The sequence below is a fragment of the Mus caroli genome, chromosome X (genome assembly GCF_900094665.2).
Source record: "Mus caroli chromosome X, CAROLI_EIJ_v1.1, whole genome shotgun sequence".
Lineage (NCBI taxonomy): Eukaryota > Metazoa > Chordata > Mammalia > Rodentia > Muridae > Mus > Mus caroli.
In genome coordinates, this window is record NC_034589.1 from 105,930,258 (window position 1) to 105,945,863 (window position 15,606).

The following is a 15,606-nucleotide window of genomic DNA, read 5'->3' on the forward strand; positions in this document are numbered from 1 at the left end:
ATGTGTGGGCTTAGAAAACTACATTTTGCACCAGCTGGATGTCAAACTTTTGTTAAAGTTCTACCTCGTGTAGGCTATATCAAGAAGAATTTTCTTTTGTACTTATTTTACAAATTTGCCTCATAGCTCCTATATAAACATTCAAAGGATAAAACATTTCCTGGTAAAATAGGAAGATAAGCTAAATTTTTTTTTCTATTTGAAGTTTCACAAAGACAATACAGATGCTTAACATATTTTATTTAGATACATAAGAATATTTTGTATGACACTCTCCAGTTTCCATTTTATTTGACAAATCTAAAGTGAAAACATATAGAAATAGAAATGAGATGAATGGACATCTTCACCTGATGACACTGGAGTTTTCCTTGAGTAACTACACAGAATTGATGAACATAGGAAGCAGGTTAGGTTCTACACTGCCTGCAATTAGAGTTCAAACACAAAGGTTTTTCCCCCCTCTCATTTGCATGTTGCTATATCAAATATATCAATGTATAAAAAACAGACTCAGGTCTCCTGAATGACTGGGGGAATCCATCTCCAGAACTAAATGTATAATTTTATTAATATCACTTTTATTCCTCTTATTTCTATTGATCTCAAAACGTTGGTTAAAAAATGGGAAACTTTTATATGACTCTAAATCACTATCTTAGATCAAACAGACTGTCTTCTTAATTGCTCTTTAATTCTGGATATCATTAGTTTTCTGTAATTTTGAAAAAGACATTCTCATTGTAATTATGGCATTTTTTTGTCAAGGTGATTAAAGCATTCGATTGTAACTTTTGTAATAGACGAAAACAATACACTTTTGCCATAATTGCATATCTGGGTATCTATCAGAGGAGAGAACTTATCTGTCCAGAAAATAGAGGGGAATTGTAAAAATAGGAAACATTAACATTTTATATCATAAAATATTGATAAAATAGAAATTTTATTCATGTCAGAGAACTTAATGCATATCTTAAGTGTTATAAGAATATAAATAAGACTCAATTTCATATCAAGACCTTTTAAATATTTCTAACTCATAGTTCTAGTGCATATAGTGCCACAGCCATGCTTATACTAACTGCTTCTTAGAATAATTAGAATATGCTTATAAAGCATTGAAGAATTTTATAAAGGTTTCTGTAGATATTTTAGTACAAAACTATGAACTAAACATGTAACCTCAATATATTTGTTACCTTAATCCTACTTTGATGAGCAATGTTTTGTACCTTTTGATTGGGTTATATTATGAAATTTCCTTATTTATAATATAATAAACAAATACTTGTATCACTTTGTAACGTCATTACAATTCAAATAACAAATTTCTAACTACATCAAAGTCTCTACTATAAAATATTCTCCAAGTAAGATACAGCTATCAAGTATCTTTTACTGCTAATTTTTGTTATTTAAAGATTTTATGACTATGCAGTATTGCAATGTTATATCTGTCTATCACTATGAAAACTTCTACATTCTTATGCCCCTGCTTCAGTACAGTATTACGTTTTTTACAAAGTGAATGGAATCGCTTGCAGAAGATGTGTTTTGAAAGAACAGATTTTCCCCGGCACTGACATGTACTTAGAACTAAGTTACACAATGTATAATTCAATTAATGCATTTAGTTAAAAGATATTAGCTCATTTCCATGATTAACAAAATTAACCTCCACCTTTGACTTAGCTGTTTCCAAGATATGTTAGCACTGCTGTACTCATATTAGTCACAAGCTTAATGTGAGAAAAGTAAGGCTGTATATTTCATGCTCTAGTTAACCTATTTTTTTTTAATTTAATTGCTATTTGCCTCTGTTTTGCTGAAAAACAGGACTGAATCCTATAGCTAAGTTACACATTTAACATAATAGAATAACTTGTAAAGACTCTATTGTATGAATAAGTTCAACATATAGGAAGCACCCTATATAAAAATAACAGGTTAGGTTCTACAGTTTCTGCAACCAGGGTTTAAACACGAAGGTCATTTTTTTCTCCCATTTGCATGGTGTTAAATTTCAAATATATAAATGTGTGTGTGTTTTTTTTAAAGGACCTAGTTCTCCTGAATGAGGGGAACTCATCTCTAGAATTAAAGCATCCCATTAGATCCATGGGGTAGTACCAGGATTCACAATTTGATTGCATATTAGCAATAGAAAAATAACAATTAAAATCCTGATGCAGACAAAGAAAATTTCCTTTGGGTTGTAGTATTGTAGAATGAATCCATTCATGGCTAGAAAAGAAAAAAAAATACATCTTAAAATCGGTTCACAGTTATTTTTTTACATGTACATAGTTATTAAAATATTCAGTTGGGTATGTATACTGCTAACAGAAATGTATCTCACTTTTATACACTATTTTATAGAGTATTCAATAAAATGATGATCTCCAACTTAAGGAATGTGTTTTAAATGACTGTAAGGCAAGGGGGAGGGAGATTGGGTAATTTTGTTCTTATTGTCATATTTAAAGGTTAAATATGATTGGTGAAATATGTGAGTCAATAAATACAGTTCGATAATTTATGAACTTATTGAATAATTTGGAACTTCTTCCTCTATACAGCAGACAGAAGAAATAGCTATACTAGACCCTTCAATTCCACAGAAAATATTGTCACTGCACGTAGTCATGCAATTGGTTTTGTTTTGTTTTGTTTTTAGATTATTTTTTTGTTTTTTTTGTTTTTGTTTTTTTGTTTGTTTGTTTGTTTTTGTTTTTTGAGACAGGGTTTCTCTGTGTAGCCCTGGCTGTCCTGGCACTCACTCTGTAGACCAGGCTGGCCTCGAACTCAGAAATCTGCCTGCCTCTGCCTCCCGAGTGCTGGGATTAAAGGCGTGCGCCACCACGCCCGGCTTTGTTTTTAGATTTATTTCATGTATGTGAGTATACTGTTACTGTCTTCAGACACACCAGAAGAGGGCATCGCATCCTATTACAGATGGTTGTGAGCCACCATTGGTTGCTGGGAATTGAACTCAGAGCCTCTGGAAAAGCAGTCAGTGCTCTTAACCACCGAACCATCTCTCCAGCCCCATCAAGCAATTTTTTTGAATTTTAACTTTTAGGATCAAATTTTTTCCCTGTGTAAACACATTTTTGTACTAATATGATTCTTAAGTTATCAAGTACTTTTCTCACTTGATAATTAGTAATATTTCTTAACAAGTTGATGGCCTGAGGAGTGATTTGAAAAAGATTAAACTATGCATGTATTTTTATTTTTGTTGGAGATCTAATACACACTGCTTACTTTCACTGATTAGTTAAAATACTGGTGCCTGGAGCTGGAGAGATGGCTCAGCGGTTAAGAGCACTGACAGCTCTTTCGAAGGTCCTGAGTTCAAATCCCACCAACCACATGGTGGCTCACAACCACCCATAATGAGATCTGACGCCCTCTTCTGGTGTGTCTGAAAACAGCTACAATGTACTTACATATAATAATAAATAAAAAAATACTGGTGCCTATTACTGTAAAAGAACATTAGAACTTAAATCATCATGATTTTTTATTGCTACTGAAGTATTTGAGTTTATTTGGCTATAAGATACATATTTTTCTTTTTTCTTTTCATTTCTTCATTTCTTTCTGTCCCCCCGCCCCCCTTATTTTTTTCACTGTGTAGCCATGACTGTCATGGAACATACTCTATAGACTAGCCTGGTCTCAAACTCACAGAGATCTGCCTGTCTCTGCCTCCCAAGTGCTGGGATTAAAGGCATGTGGCACCACTGCCCAAGATATATATCTTTAATGCATTATTTAACAACTATTTAATTTTAATAACAGGATAAGTAAACTGTAATTTTGAGGTGTAATATTTTTCAACATATATGTATCAAAGTACAATAAAATTGTGAATAAAAACATATATTACAGATCTTTGTTTCCAAATTCCACACATATGCTCAAAATCACAAATCTCAGAAAACAAAACATTATTAGTAAACTGGATGCCCTCCTCATGCGCCTTTCAATCCACCTCTACTTTTTCAGACTAACCACTTCCTTGAGTTTACTAACCATGGATTTGCTTTATCTTAGTATATAAGCCATTAGACAGGTAGATGATAACAACACTGAAGTTACTGTTTTGAATAAAATTATGTACGGTTAGAAAGCTGAGATTCTGAAATTTCTCTGTCCATTGTACAGGAGGAATGTTTTGCATTTCTGCGCTTATGATCACTGAATTGCTTATTAAGATACCTTTCAAGATTGTAGAAGTATATAATTAAGAACAGCTCAAAAACATTTTTTAATATTAGCAAGTTTTCTCAAGCTCAGCACTATTAAAATTTGGGGTCAGAAGATTTTTTTTAAGGAGTGTCCTGCACACCATAGGCAGGACTATACCCAGTAGATGTCAATATAGCTGACCTCTACTGCAAACTGAAAATGTCCAAATACAGTAAATGTTCTGGAGTTAGAAAGTAGATGCCACAGGATAGAACTATTGTGCTGGGGAATATATATATTTCCTCTATGATGATCACTATTCTAAAGGTTAACAATGAAAGCAGTGAAAATCTGAAGAATGTAGCTGGCATCCATGTACAAGAAGAGATTTTTAGTAATGGATTGAAGTATTTAGAATGGTGTTGATATCTATGTTATCTGATCATGTTGGAGGAGGAAATTGAAGTAAATTTTAGAGTAGATGTTATTTGCATGGTTATTCAGCTTCACATTAAACCCCAGAATTTAAAATTGGAGAATTTTATAGTCTAGATATAAAATAGATACAAATCTCTTTTCCATTTTTAAATAAATAAAAGGTAGTAAGTATCCACATTCAAGATTACAAGACAAATTCTATCGATACATGCACATTCATGTTCCATTCCACTTCAAATTGCCTATGACATCTGATATTTTACCTAATTTTTAAAAGCTATAAATATGCAATTAAAACAGGCTAGAAATACCCAAATAAACTTACACAAGTCCATTTGTCTTCAGTTTTCTCAATCACAATTGTTTGTGTGTCACTACCTGGTGGTATATATTCATAGTCATCGTACAGGAGACCTAGGATTGGATATTGTGTTCTGTACCTACACACCAAAAACAGAGTTACTAGTTACTAACTTTCATTTGTAGTCACTTCCATTTCTTCTCCCCTGTTCAAATCCATTTATCACTAAATAATTAGTTTCAAATGAAATGCCTTCTCAAATATAAAAGTGCAACTCTTTTTATGTTAAATATGGGGAGGATGTGGCCTCTGATTATGATGGATCACTGGTAACACAGGACAATAATACACAGGAAAAATCAAAATAACTAAGTATCATAATTGCTGAGATCACTACTAGGAGTTTTTCGTGTATACACAATAGGGAAACATAGGGAAAGGAAAATTAACTGGATTCTAGAAAGTTTTTCAAGTTAAAGTGACACAATAATGTATATTACAGTCGTATCTTGTGTGTTAAAACTATCTAGTACTGTTTTATACATAGGTAGAAATCTGTAACAGACCTCTGCCCTAATTACCAACACTTCCAGATATTCCTTCCCAAATATGTTCCAAAACACTAATTAAAATTTTCCCCAAATATATAATTCTTAAGTTACAAATATTGTACCATTATGAGTAGGCTAATAAAATCTTGTGCTGTTGAACTACATTTAGCATGTGAATTATTCCTTAATGTATCTATACTTGATATGCTACTCAGTCACTGACTCAGCTTTCTTTATTATTAAGTCAACTGGTGATATCACACATAACCATTTTATTTCCTAAAGCACAAAATTAATGATGCTGAAAACTTGGATGTATACATTATTTAAGTGAACAAACTTAAAACATCTGTACTTAATGGAAAAATTATGATGGAAATTATATGATGATCTTCATAATATATGTTTTAAAATCAAATAAAAGACAAAGTTTATATTAGAGTTTATATTATTCAAGGTTTCAGGCATACACTGTAATTAGTGAAACACATACCTTTCACATAAAGGATTACAAATATCAACTTGAATAATCAGGGCAAGATAAAGACTGCTTTCTACAACTTACCACAACTAAATATCTATCAACTGCTGGCCCCAATGTCATAAACAACTTTGTTTTTATTTCCATAGTAGTTAACATACTCTAAATATGAAACACAATTATCCTAACCATGATATTAGTCTTTTTTGAATATTCACTCTCCAGTAGAATGATCAAACAAGTAAAATGATCGGAACACTTCTTAATGGTATGCACATCAACTAAATTTAAGAATAAAAACTTAAATTTTATAATAACTTGGCACATTATGTCATTTTAAAGTACATTACTTTTTTGTGGTGATTGTAGTCCTTCCACCACAAGAGGGTTGGTTATGGGATGAATATATTTCTTGTCTCAACTTTGAGAGTTCCTTACAAATAAAACACAATAATCATTTAAATAGAAATATAAGCATTTGGTAATAAGATTACTAAGAACAACATCCACCACTCCTCCTGTTTTGTAATTCTACTAATGTTGATACACAGTAGTCAAAATGCTATACATGCCTTTTACCAAAGTTTTTCCACCGGTTTTATCTTTTCCAACCTAATATTATTAATAACTCTTTAACCTGACTACTAACTGAGGTAGGATGTTGACAATTGGATGAACATGGATGTCAGTATGAAGATGTGAATTTATTTTGTTCTGAGTAGTTGAAAATATGGCCTAATAATAATAATGATGATGATGATGATAGTGAAGTTTCTATAAGAAAGTAAATTCAGCATTCTAACAAATTTATTATGAATGTCACTATGAGTGCCATTTTAAAAATAATAGTAGTGCTTTTAAGAACTTATCATATACCAGATTCTGGGCTACATGTTCCTTAATGAAGGAGGAGTTCATGATCTAAGAATGAGCTCACAGGCTTTAGAGAATTTCACTGTTAATAAAATATAAATCCACTGTCTTAGAAATAGTACACGTAGAACACCCATGTTTTTTTTTTTTAACTTCAATTCCTTCTTTCATTTCATTAAAAATCATACGATTCATATACATACATTGATATGTAGTAAAGTATAACTTGGAAATGTGTGCTTTCCTTGGTATTTTGATTAGGAGCTCTTAACAGCTGAACCATCCCTCCCACTCAATGTGTCCTTTCCTAATCCATGGGAATTATTTATTATACAGAATTTAATTGTACCATTGCATTTTCTCTCCTTTTTCTTACCTCTGATTGACGCTTTATAAGAGAATCCTTCTCTTCCAGCAAACTTGTCAATTCATGAAGTTTGAATTGGAAATCACTACAACTTCCTTCTCTTTTTGAAACATCTTTTTGGTACTGGTTTAATTGGGACTAAGGATTTAGAAATAACAATTATTAAAATGCTTTTAAAAAACAACTTAATTTCAATGTAGTACAGTTAGGTCAAGTCACATAGTCATAAAATGAAAAATAATATATCAATTTTCATGAATCTCTATAGAATTTTATTGACATAAAATATAATTTTAAATGCCAGTTAGAAGTTTCTTATCTTAAAAAGCTGTGTTTAATATTCATGATTAGTACTATGTAAGCAACTGCTTTAGGCCCTGGCAATAAAATAAAGCTAAGGAAAGAGGCACTTTGGATTCTGTCAAAAACAAATTAAGGCACCTTCAATCTTAATGTCATACTGTGGCTTTCAGTTCACAAAATGACTCCTGATGCATGTCTTAAGTGAATATTCACAGCATCCTAAGGGAGATAAGCATCTCCGAAGTAATCCAGACTAATATAATAGCAGCTGCTGCAACTCAAAGCAAAGGTCCTGAGGACAAACCTTTTCTTCCTCACTTCCACATATGTAGACATAGAAGCTGCCAGGTTAATGCGCATCTAATAATGTTAGGTTGGAAAAGAGGAAACCAGTGGTAGAAATTTGGTAAAATGATCAGGAGGCCTATTAACAAATTGAGTTTTGTTTTATTTATTTTAGGAAAAAAATCACTAATATTAGGAGAGAAAAATCATTGGCCATTTTATCCATCAAGATATTTAAATGACAGAGCTGAAGAGATGGCTCAGCCTCTTAGAACACTGGCTGCTTTTCCAGAGGACCCAGGTTCAATTCCTAACACCCATGTGGCAACTCACAATGGTCTTTAAACTCCAGTTCCAGGGGATCTAATGTCCTCAAAGAGACATATCAACAATTCACAGTAAACAAAAATAAATAAATCATAAGATAGTTAAATGTATTTATCTACATTTAGGACTCAGTAAGTTAAGGGTTAGTTATATCAATTCAACATAGAATTATAAGGCAACAACTATATACTTTGTCCATTATACATAAACATGAGTGACAAAACTCTTTATATGAATAAATGTTAACATACAGAAAACAAAATATCGTGATGTGTTCAGCCACAACTGATACATGTAAATCCTGAATCCTGAATTTAAGGCTCAGGGAATATCAAGGAAGAGGGGGCAGTAAGATTGTAAGTAAGTAAGCCACAGGAAAAGTAAATTTTCTGTGAGATTGACCCTGTCTGTATTAACTGTATCAACGACTGGGTAATTTCACCCATGATGCCTCAATATGGCTGCCTAAACAAGACCTGAAGAAAGACAATATAAATAGGCATGATAACATAGGGGAAAAAAATCTCACCAAGCCCCCCATCCGTGAATAAAGAACGACAGGCAACTAAGAAATGCAGGAAATGGGAGAAATAGGTTTCTGTATGTATACATCCCTTAATTGGTTATTCAGTACTGAATGATGAGACTCAAAACTATACCGTAATACTAGATGGGCTGACCAGGTTGTATTTATGTATAAAAGCAAGGATCTGGAGAACAAACAAAGGATGGGTATACAGGAGAGATTGGACAGAAGAAAGAGAAGGGAGAAATGGTGTAATTATTTTTTAATTTAAAAAAATTAACCAAAATATCATCACCCAGCTCAACTATGTCTTAGCTGAACAATGTTATATGACTCTTCTCTGAAAAAAGTATGCATTAAGCAATATTTTGAAGGATCCTTCACCAATCTCCCAAACATAAATTGTTAAAACTTTAAAAACCAAGACAATGAAATGAATGTTTTTCTAAACAACTGAGAAGAAAAAAGTAACTTAAAGTATAAAATAATTTAACTTGAAGTACCAGTTGGAAGTTTCACTGCTTTTTAATAGACAGAAGTATATTTATAAGAAAAAGTTTTAGAAAATACTAAAGTCTTCAACTTATTTATTTCTCTATAGTTTTAAAATTGTAACAATATTTATTTTTCTTTTTAATAGTGGCTGGACAGGGGAGTGGTGGTGATGGTGATGATAATTATTATTTTAATAAAAATTTACCTTATTAATTTATGCATACATATATGATAAATGTGTATATATGCTTGTATGTGTATGCAGAGGCCAGAAGAAGGTAATAGATATCACAGAGCTATAGTTACAAACATTTGAAGGATGGAATTCATGACTTGTTACATGGCTGATGGTAACTCTCTTCCTCATGATTGGAACAGCAGGTTTTGTTAAAATCCTCTGAGTTATCTCTCAAGGCCCAACAATCACTATTGTTTTAAAAAGCTTCTGTAGACAGTTTTATGCAACATAGGATCAACATACCCTTAGCTTGCTGATTTCTCTATCTTTATCAAGTCTCAAGTTTTTTACCATCTCCATATAATGATTGCCAATCTCATCCATTTTAGCCTGTAGTGTAGGGCCTGTGCAAGTCTCAGACACCTATATAAAACCAAAATAACTTTTTGTAATTGGATTGTTAAGAAGGAAATACATATTAGGTTTCAAAATTATTACGACATTAATACCATGTTATTAAATAAGACATTGAAATAATAAAAATAATCTTGAGAGGCTGTTTTATAAAGCTCAAGTGTCAGCATGGTACAACTTTCATGTAAGGTCAACAGAAAGGAGTCGAAGTACTTCTCAAGGTGAAGTTTGTATATTCTATTAACAATGATAGCCTTATAGCTATATAACTAGTACAATACTATAAAATCTAGTACCTGTATTCTAAGGTTTTTATTCTCTTGCTCTAAATTGCGTTTACAATACTCAAGTTCTTTCAGTCTGTATTCCAAGTCTGACAGTGTATGTCGAAGAGAAAGGTTATTTTCTTCCAATGACTGACATTTTGCACTTGAGTCTTGAAGTCCTTGCTGTAAAGAAGATACAAATCCATAAGAAAAATGCATTTTGAGTTTACAAAGTAAGTGTCCTTTTAAGTGACTCATTGAGAAATATGAAGAAAAAAATTCCAAACTCAATCTTTTAGACTTTTGCCTTATGATATTTTGAACATCATGCTACATTTTAATCTTTTCCCTAATCTTATTTGTCTAATGTGTAAAAAGGAATAACATTTTTATAAAAATTTCAGTCCCAATTTAGTTATTAGATCCTTGTTAGTCTGAGTACATCATACTATACTAGCAGTTTCTAAAATGACCTTGTCCTTCACTGTGGTTAAAAGATTAAGTTTGTAAGAACTTTGGGAAAGTCATGAGACCAAACAGAGAGAATGAAATCTGAAAGCTTATCATAGTTTTGGTTAGAACAATCTCTGCTCAAAAAAACACAGAATGCCTATAGAGTCCATTTCCTTGTTTATTCTGTACACAAACATAAGATGTATCATTTTTTTCCAATTAACACATCATTAGATTAAAAGACTGCATCAACTTAGACTTTCAGTGACAATTCTTGTTGCCCCAAAATATAGAGCACTGTGTATTTTGTATGCTATATACTACATAAGGTTGCCTATTTCTCTGAGAGCGTATTCAGTTGTTGAAAATATGCAAAGCTGTTCAATTCTCAGATGAACAAATTGTTCCATCACACTTTAATACCATCTGGATTATATCTCAGGACTTCAATGTGCCAGTAATTGTGCATATGGAAAGGTATCCATTAGAATATCACCTACAAAAGACATTAACTTACTTGCTGTTGGCGATTATTTGCTCTCACCGATGCCAAGAGTTCTTCATACTCTTTCATTTGATTTTCTTTGAATGCTAAGTCCTTTTCAAGTCTTATCTTGTCATTTTCCAGTGACTAAAGGCATAAATTACTTATTAGGACTCAGAGTTATATAAAATTGTTAACAGGTAATGTCTTGATTACATTGTAAAATTTCAATAAAAACCTGTTTCATCTGTAATTGCTTAACAAAGTGGAATTCTTCAAAGTCAAGAGATACAAAAGCACAAACTTTGAAATCCTCTATTGAAAGGACTATTTTGATGGATTGGCTACTGCTAAGTGCAATGAAGCAGAATGCTCTGAATAATTTTTATATTTTATTTCAATCTACAAAGACTTCTTAATCTCAGCAGGTGGAGAATCTTCAAATTAAAATACAGCTACACTTATGAGACTGCAGAACCTAACCAGAAAAGTAAGGGAAAACACTCAAAATTCCTTGAGGTGTTTTTTACTAGAGTGGAATTTCACCAGAATGTATCTAGCTGATGGCACCAAAAAATATCAATTAGAATAATAAAAAAGTTAAGCATTGGGAGGAAAGGGTTTTCAAGTTGTTTTATTTAAAAAGAAATTCTAAGTATTCTTTATCATTACAGTAAAGAGGGAAATTCTTTTTAAATGACTACAGTTATTCTAATTTTGTAGACAACTCTGCCTTTAAGCATTAATTACCTTAGTGGGAGATTAAATGATTCATGCCTATCAACATACTTTCATGTACTCATGAGGCAGTTCTTTTCTCCTCTTTCAATGCTTATTAGCTGTTTCACAAAGTTAGTCATGTCTATGGATGTGTAATACTATTGTTTTACAATATATTTGTAAAAGTATATTGAACATTTGTTTTCATTTCTGTGTGGAGAAGCTAACCATCAGAAATACATGGGAAAGAAATATCAAAATAAATCTTACTGTCAAATCATTTTGAAGATGTCCAAGTTCCTCCCGTATGTTGCTAAACGTGGACAGCACTAGTCTCAGGGACTTATCAGACATACCCCTCATCTGGAGGAAGAAAAGCATCCAGGTTTCTGTTTACTAATGCTTCAAAATAGGCAACACGAGCAAGTGTAGCTTATTTATTTGTATTTATATTCTAGTGCTACAAAAATACTTTAATTTTTTATTTTTAATACCTTTTCTTTGAGATAATTGCTCACTGTGTAGCCTTGACTGGCTTGGTACTTGTTTTGTAGCTAAAGTAGACTGGCCTTGAACTCACAAGAGATCTGCTGGCTTCTTCCTCACAAATGCTGGGATTAAAGGCTTGTACACCACAACACCCAGCATTTTATACATGTTTTCAATCAAAACAATTCTATCACCTTCCCCTTTCTTTTTGCTCCCTCTAGACTATCCATGTTTAGTACCCCACCCATGTCTCTCCGAATTCTCTCTTAAGCAAGTCAAGCCACACTCCTGAAAAGATTTTAACTAATCCTTTGGAAACTTTTCTTTTTTTCCATTTGTACGAAAAAAGTACTATCTTCTTTACACAGCAGAATTCTATCATCAAATTTTTGCTTTTGAAGAGTTGAGGCACTTGATCTTCAAGCCATAAAAAGAACTTTAAGGAACAACAATATGAACTAATCAGTATTCCCCAGAGCTGTGTCTCTAATTGTATATGTAGCAGAGGATGGCCTAGTAGGCCATCAATGGGAGGAGAGGCCCTTGGTCTTGTGAAGATCATATGCCCCAGTACAGGGGAATGCCAGGGCCAGGAAGCGGGAGTGGGTGGGTTGTGGAGCAGGGCAGGGGGTAGGGGTAGGTTATAGGGGACTTTTGGGATAGCATTTGAAATGTAAATGAAGAAAATATCTAATAAAAATTTGAAAGAAAAAAAGGAACTTTAAGTGTGCTGTGATGTCCAAGGATTCTTCCTGAGGTGTAAAGAATTAAGTTTTATGTGGAGTACAGGCTGCTTTGTCCTAAGCTATTCCAATTGGAGTTTTTTTTCAGGCAGTAACTTGCCTTGAGTGACTCCATTACCACCCCATCCCCTAGCTCATTGTTACATCTAAAATGTAGGCTATGTCACAACCCAATTCTCAAAACAATGTGCTCATTTTACATCATGTGTATGAGTGTATGCCTGCATATATACATATGTATCACATGAGTGTGTGGTGCTCATGGAGGCAAGAAAGTGGCATCAAATCTCTTGCAAGTGTAGTTACTGAACGTTGTTAACTTCTATGTTGGTGCTTGGAACTCAACTCCGGTTCTCTACTATAGGAAGAAGTGGTTCATCTGTCCTGTCCCTCAAAACCACACAGGGCTGTTGAGACAGAGCAGTGAACAGAACTAGACTGCTGCATTTAAATACAAACTCTGATGCCAATGACAGCCTGTTTTTGTTTGTTTCAAGCAAGTGACCACCTGCCTACCCAACAAGAACTATGAGGAAAAGTAAATCATCTCTTAAGGATCTCAACCTGAGGGTTGCGATCCCTTCGGGGATAGACTCTCAGATATCCTGCATAGCAGACATTTATAAGTCATAACAGTAGCAAAATTACAGTTATAAAGAAGGGGCAACAAAATAATTTTATGGTTATGGGTCACCAGACTATGAAGAATTCTATTAAGTTTACGAAGGTTCAGAACTACTCAATTAGATGAATCAAATACCACTACCTATGAACTTCTACAACTAAAATTAAATTAACAGGGGAACGCCAGGGCCAAGAAGTGGGAGTAGGGGGGAGGGGAGTGGGAGGGAGGGGAGTGGGGGGAGGGTTTGGGGGACTTATGGGGTAGCATTGGAAATGTAAATGAAGAAAATACCTAATTAATAATAATAATAAAGAATACATGGGAATGCCAGGCGGTGGTGGCACACGCCTTTAATCTCAGCACTTGGGAGGCAGAGGCAGGCGGATTTCTGGGATTGAGGCCAGCCTGGTCTACAAAGTGGGTTCCAGGACAGCCAGGGCTATACAGAGCAACTCTGTCTTGACAAAACCAAAAAACAAAACAAAAAACAAAAAAAAAAAGAAGAAAAAGAAAAAGAAAGAAAGAAAGAAAAGAAAAGAAAAGAAGAAAAGAAAAGAAAAGAAAAGAAAAGAAAAGAAAAGAAAAGAAAAGAAAGAATAAAAAAATGAATACATGAGAATATCAGCATATCAAAACCATATAAAACAAAGCACAGGTCTAAATGTCTATCATACACACCAGATTAAAGAAAGATGCAACACACTTATCAAAGGTAATAAACCTCACAATGAGGGGTGCAGGCTTATTGACATATCATCAGATCATGTGGTATATGCATCATGTTTATCAACAAGTGAAAAAAGTTCAGGTCTGACCTGAGAACTACAGCTCATAATAGTCCTATCTTCCTAACATGTTCAATGTAATTGATATTAGTTAGGATGGCTTCATATGAACTATATTAGAACATGAATACCTGTTGAAACATGTAGACTTTGGAGAGATTTTGTCTTACAAAACTCCTTCAGGACAGGTTTTCTTAATATCTTCCCTAACTATCTCCAGTGGCTCTCACTGCATTTGTATAAGTGTCCAGGCCTTTACTTAGACTTCTTTGAATCTCATAGTCTCTTTAATGGTTTCTTAGTAGGACTGAAAATCACAAGCATTTATACATAAAAAATATGTAAAGCTCAAGATGATGAAAGAAACAATGCAGAAAACCTTTAGACAATATTTGTCTCAAACTAAATTCTACAACAGGTTGGTTTGGGGAAATTCTGACTCTTATATCACCTAAGGATAAGAGGAGGAGGAACGAGCCCAGACTTCTTCCATTATCAGGGTTTAAAGAGCTACATCAATACTACTTATTAGGTCTGTGTCAGGAAAAGCAGAGATGAAACTTTCATCCTAACAGTGCAAAAATGATACCCCAAGCTGTCATATCAACTGATACCATAAAGCCTTCTGTTGTATCATGTGAAGACAGGCCAATTAGAAGAACATTCACTTCCACTTGGCAGTAATAGAAACTGTCTCACTTCCTCTTATTGTTTACCATAGGAGGTAACCTTCTAAAACAAGATATCTGAATAAAACTTTCATTGGTTAAGAGTTTCATAACACAGCAACCAAATGGTCAGGCTTTCATCTAGATTCACTGACCACTGAAAGACAAAAACGAAGTCTCAAGTTGATAAGGAAAATCAATTGATAGCTATCAATATCAAGCTAAAAGGGATTGTTAAAATTTCTCAACAAAAGCTTTTAAGCAACCATAAAATTCTTTAGCAAGAAATTACAAACACTGTGAAAGAGGAAGTCACAAACTTTTCCATAAATTAAGCCAGGAATGTCTGATAAAACATATGATTGAATATCAGTTCCAGACAGACAGATACACACACACACACAAATACACACACACACAAAAGGTGTAGTTCTTGTGGTATTAAAAGCTATAAGAATATTGCCATTTAACTTACAGAACCAAAGCTATTCAAAAACATCATCTCTCTAAACAAAAAATAACACATAAAATATAGAAAATCATGGATCAATAGATTTCAAATTATAAAATGTAATTACTAAAGCCGGGCGTGGTGGCGCACGCCTTTAATCCCAGCACTCGGGAGGCAGAGGCA

The 15,606-nt window shown here is 33.4% G+C and overlaps 1 protein-coding gene across 1 annotated transcript in view; it reads right to left on the reverse strand.

The window, feature by feature from the left end:
• Positions 1-223: 223 nt before the first annotated feature.
• The window catches only part of Pof1b (POF1B actin binding protein), a 60,247-nt gene continuing 44,864 nt past the window's right edge, over positions 224-15,606 (reverse strand). Inside the window, exons 10-17 of the mRNA XM_021153727.1 lie at positions 11,933-12,025; positions 10,976-11,089; positions 10,036-10,188; positions 9,629-9,748; positions 7,221-7,349; positions 6,322-6,404; positions 4,964-5,078; positions 224-2,247 (exon numbers count right to left, since the gene is read on the reverse strand). Coding sequence (XP_021009386.1) covers positions 2,242-2,247; positions 4,964-5,078; positions 6,322-6,404; positions 7,221-7,349; positions 9,629-9,748; positions 10,036-10,188; positions 10,976-11,089; positions 11,933-12,025 — 813 coding nt within the window. The 3' untranslated portion in view covers positions 224-2,241. The remainder of the gene's footprint in view (positions 2,248-4,963; positions 5,079-6,321; positions 6,405-7,220; positions 7,350-9,628; positions 9,749-10,035; positions 10,189-10,975; positions 11,090-11,932; positions 12,026-15,606) is intronic.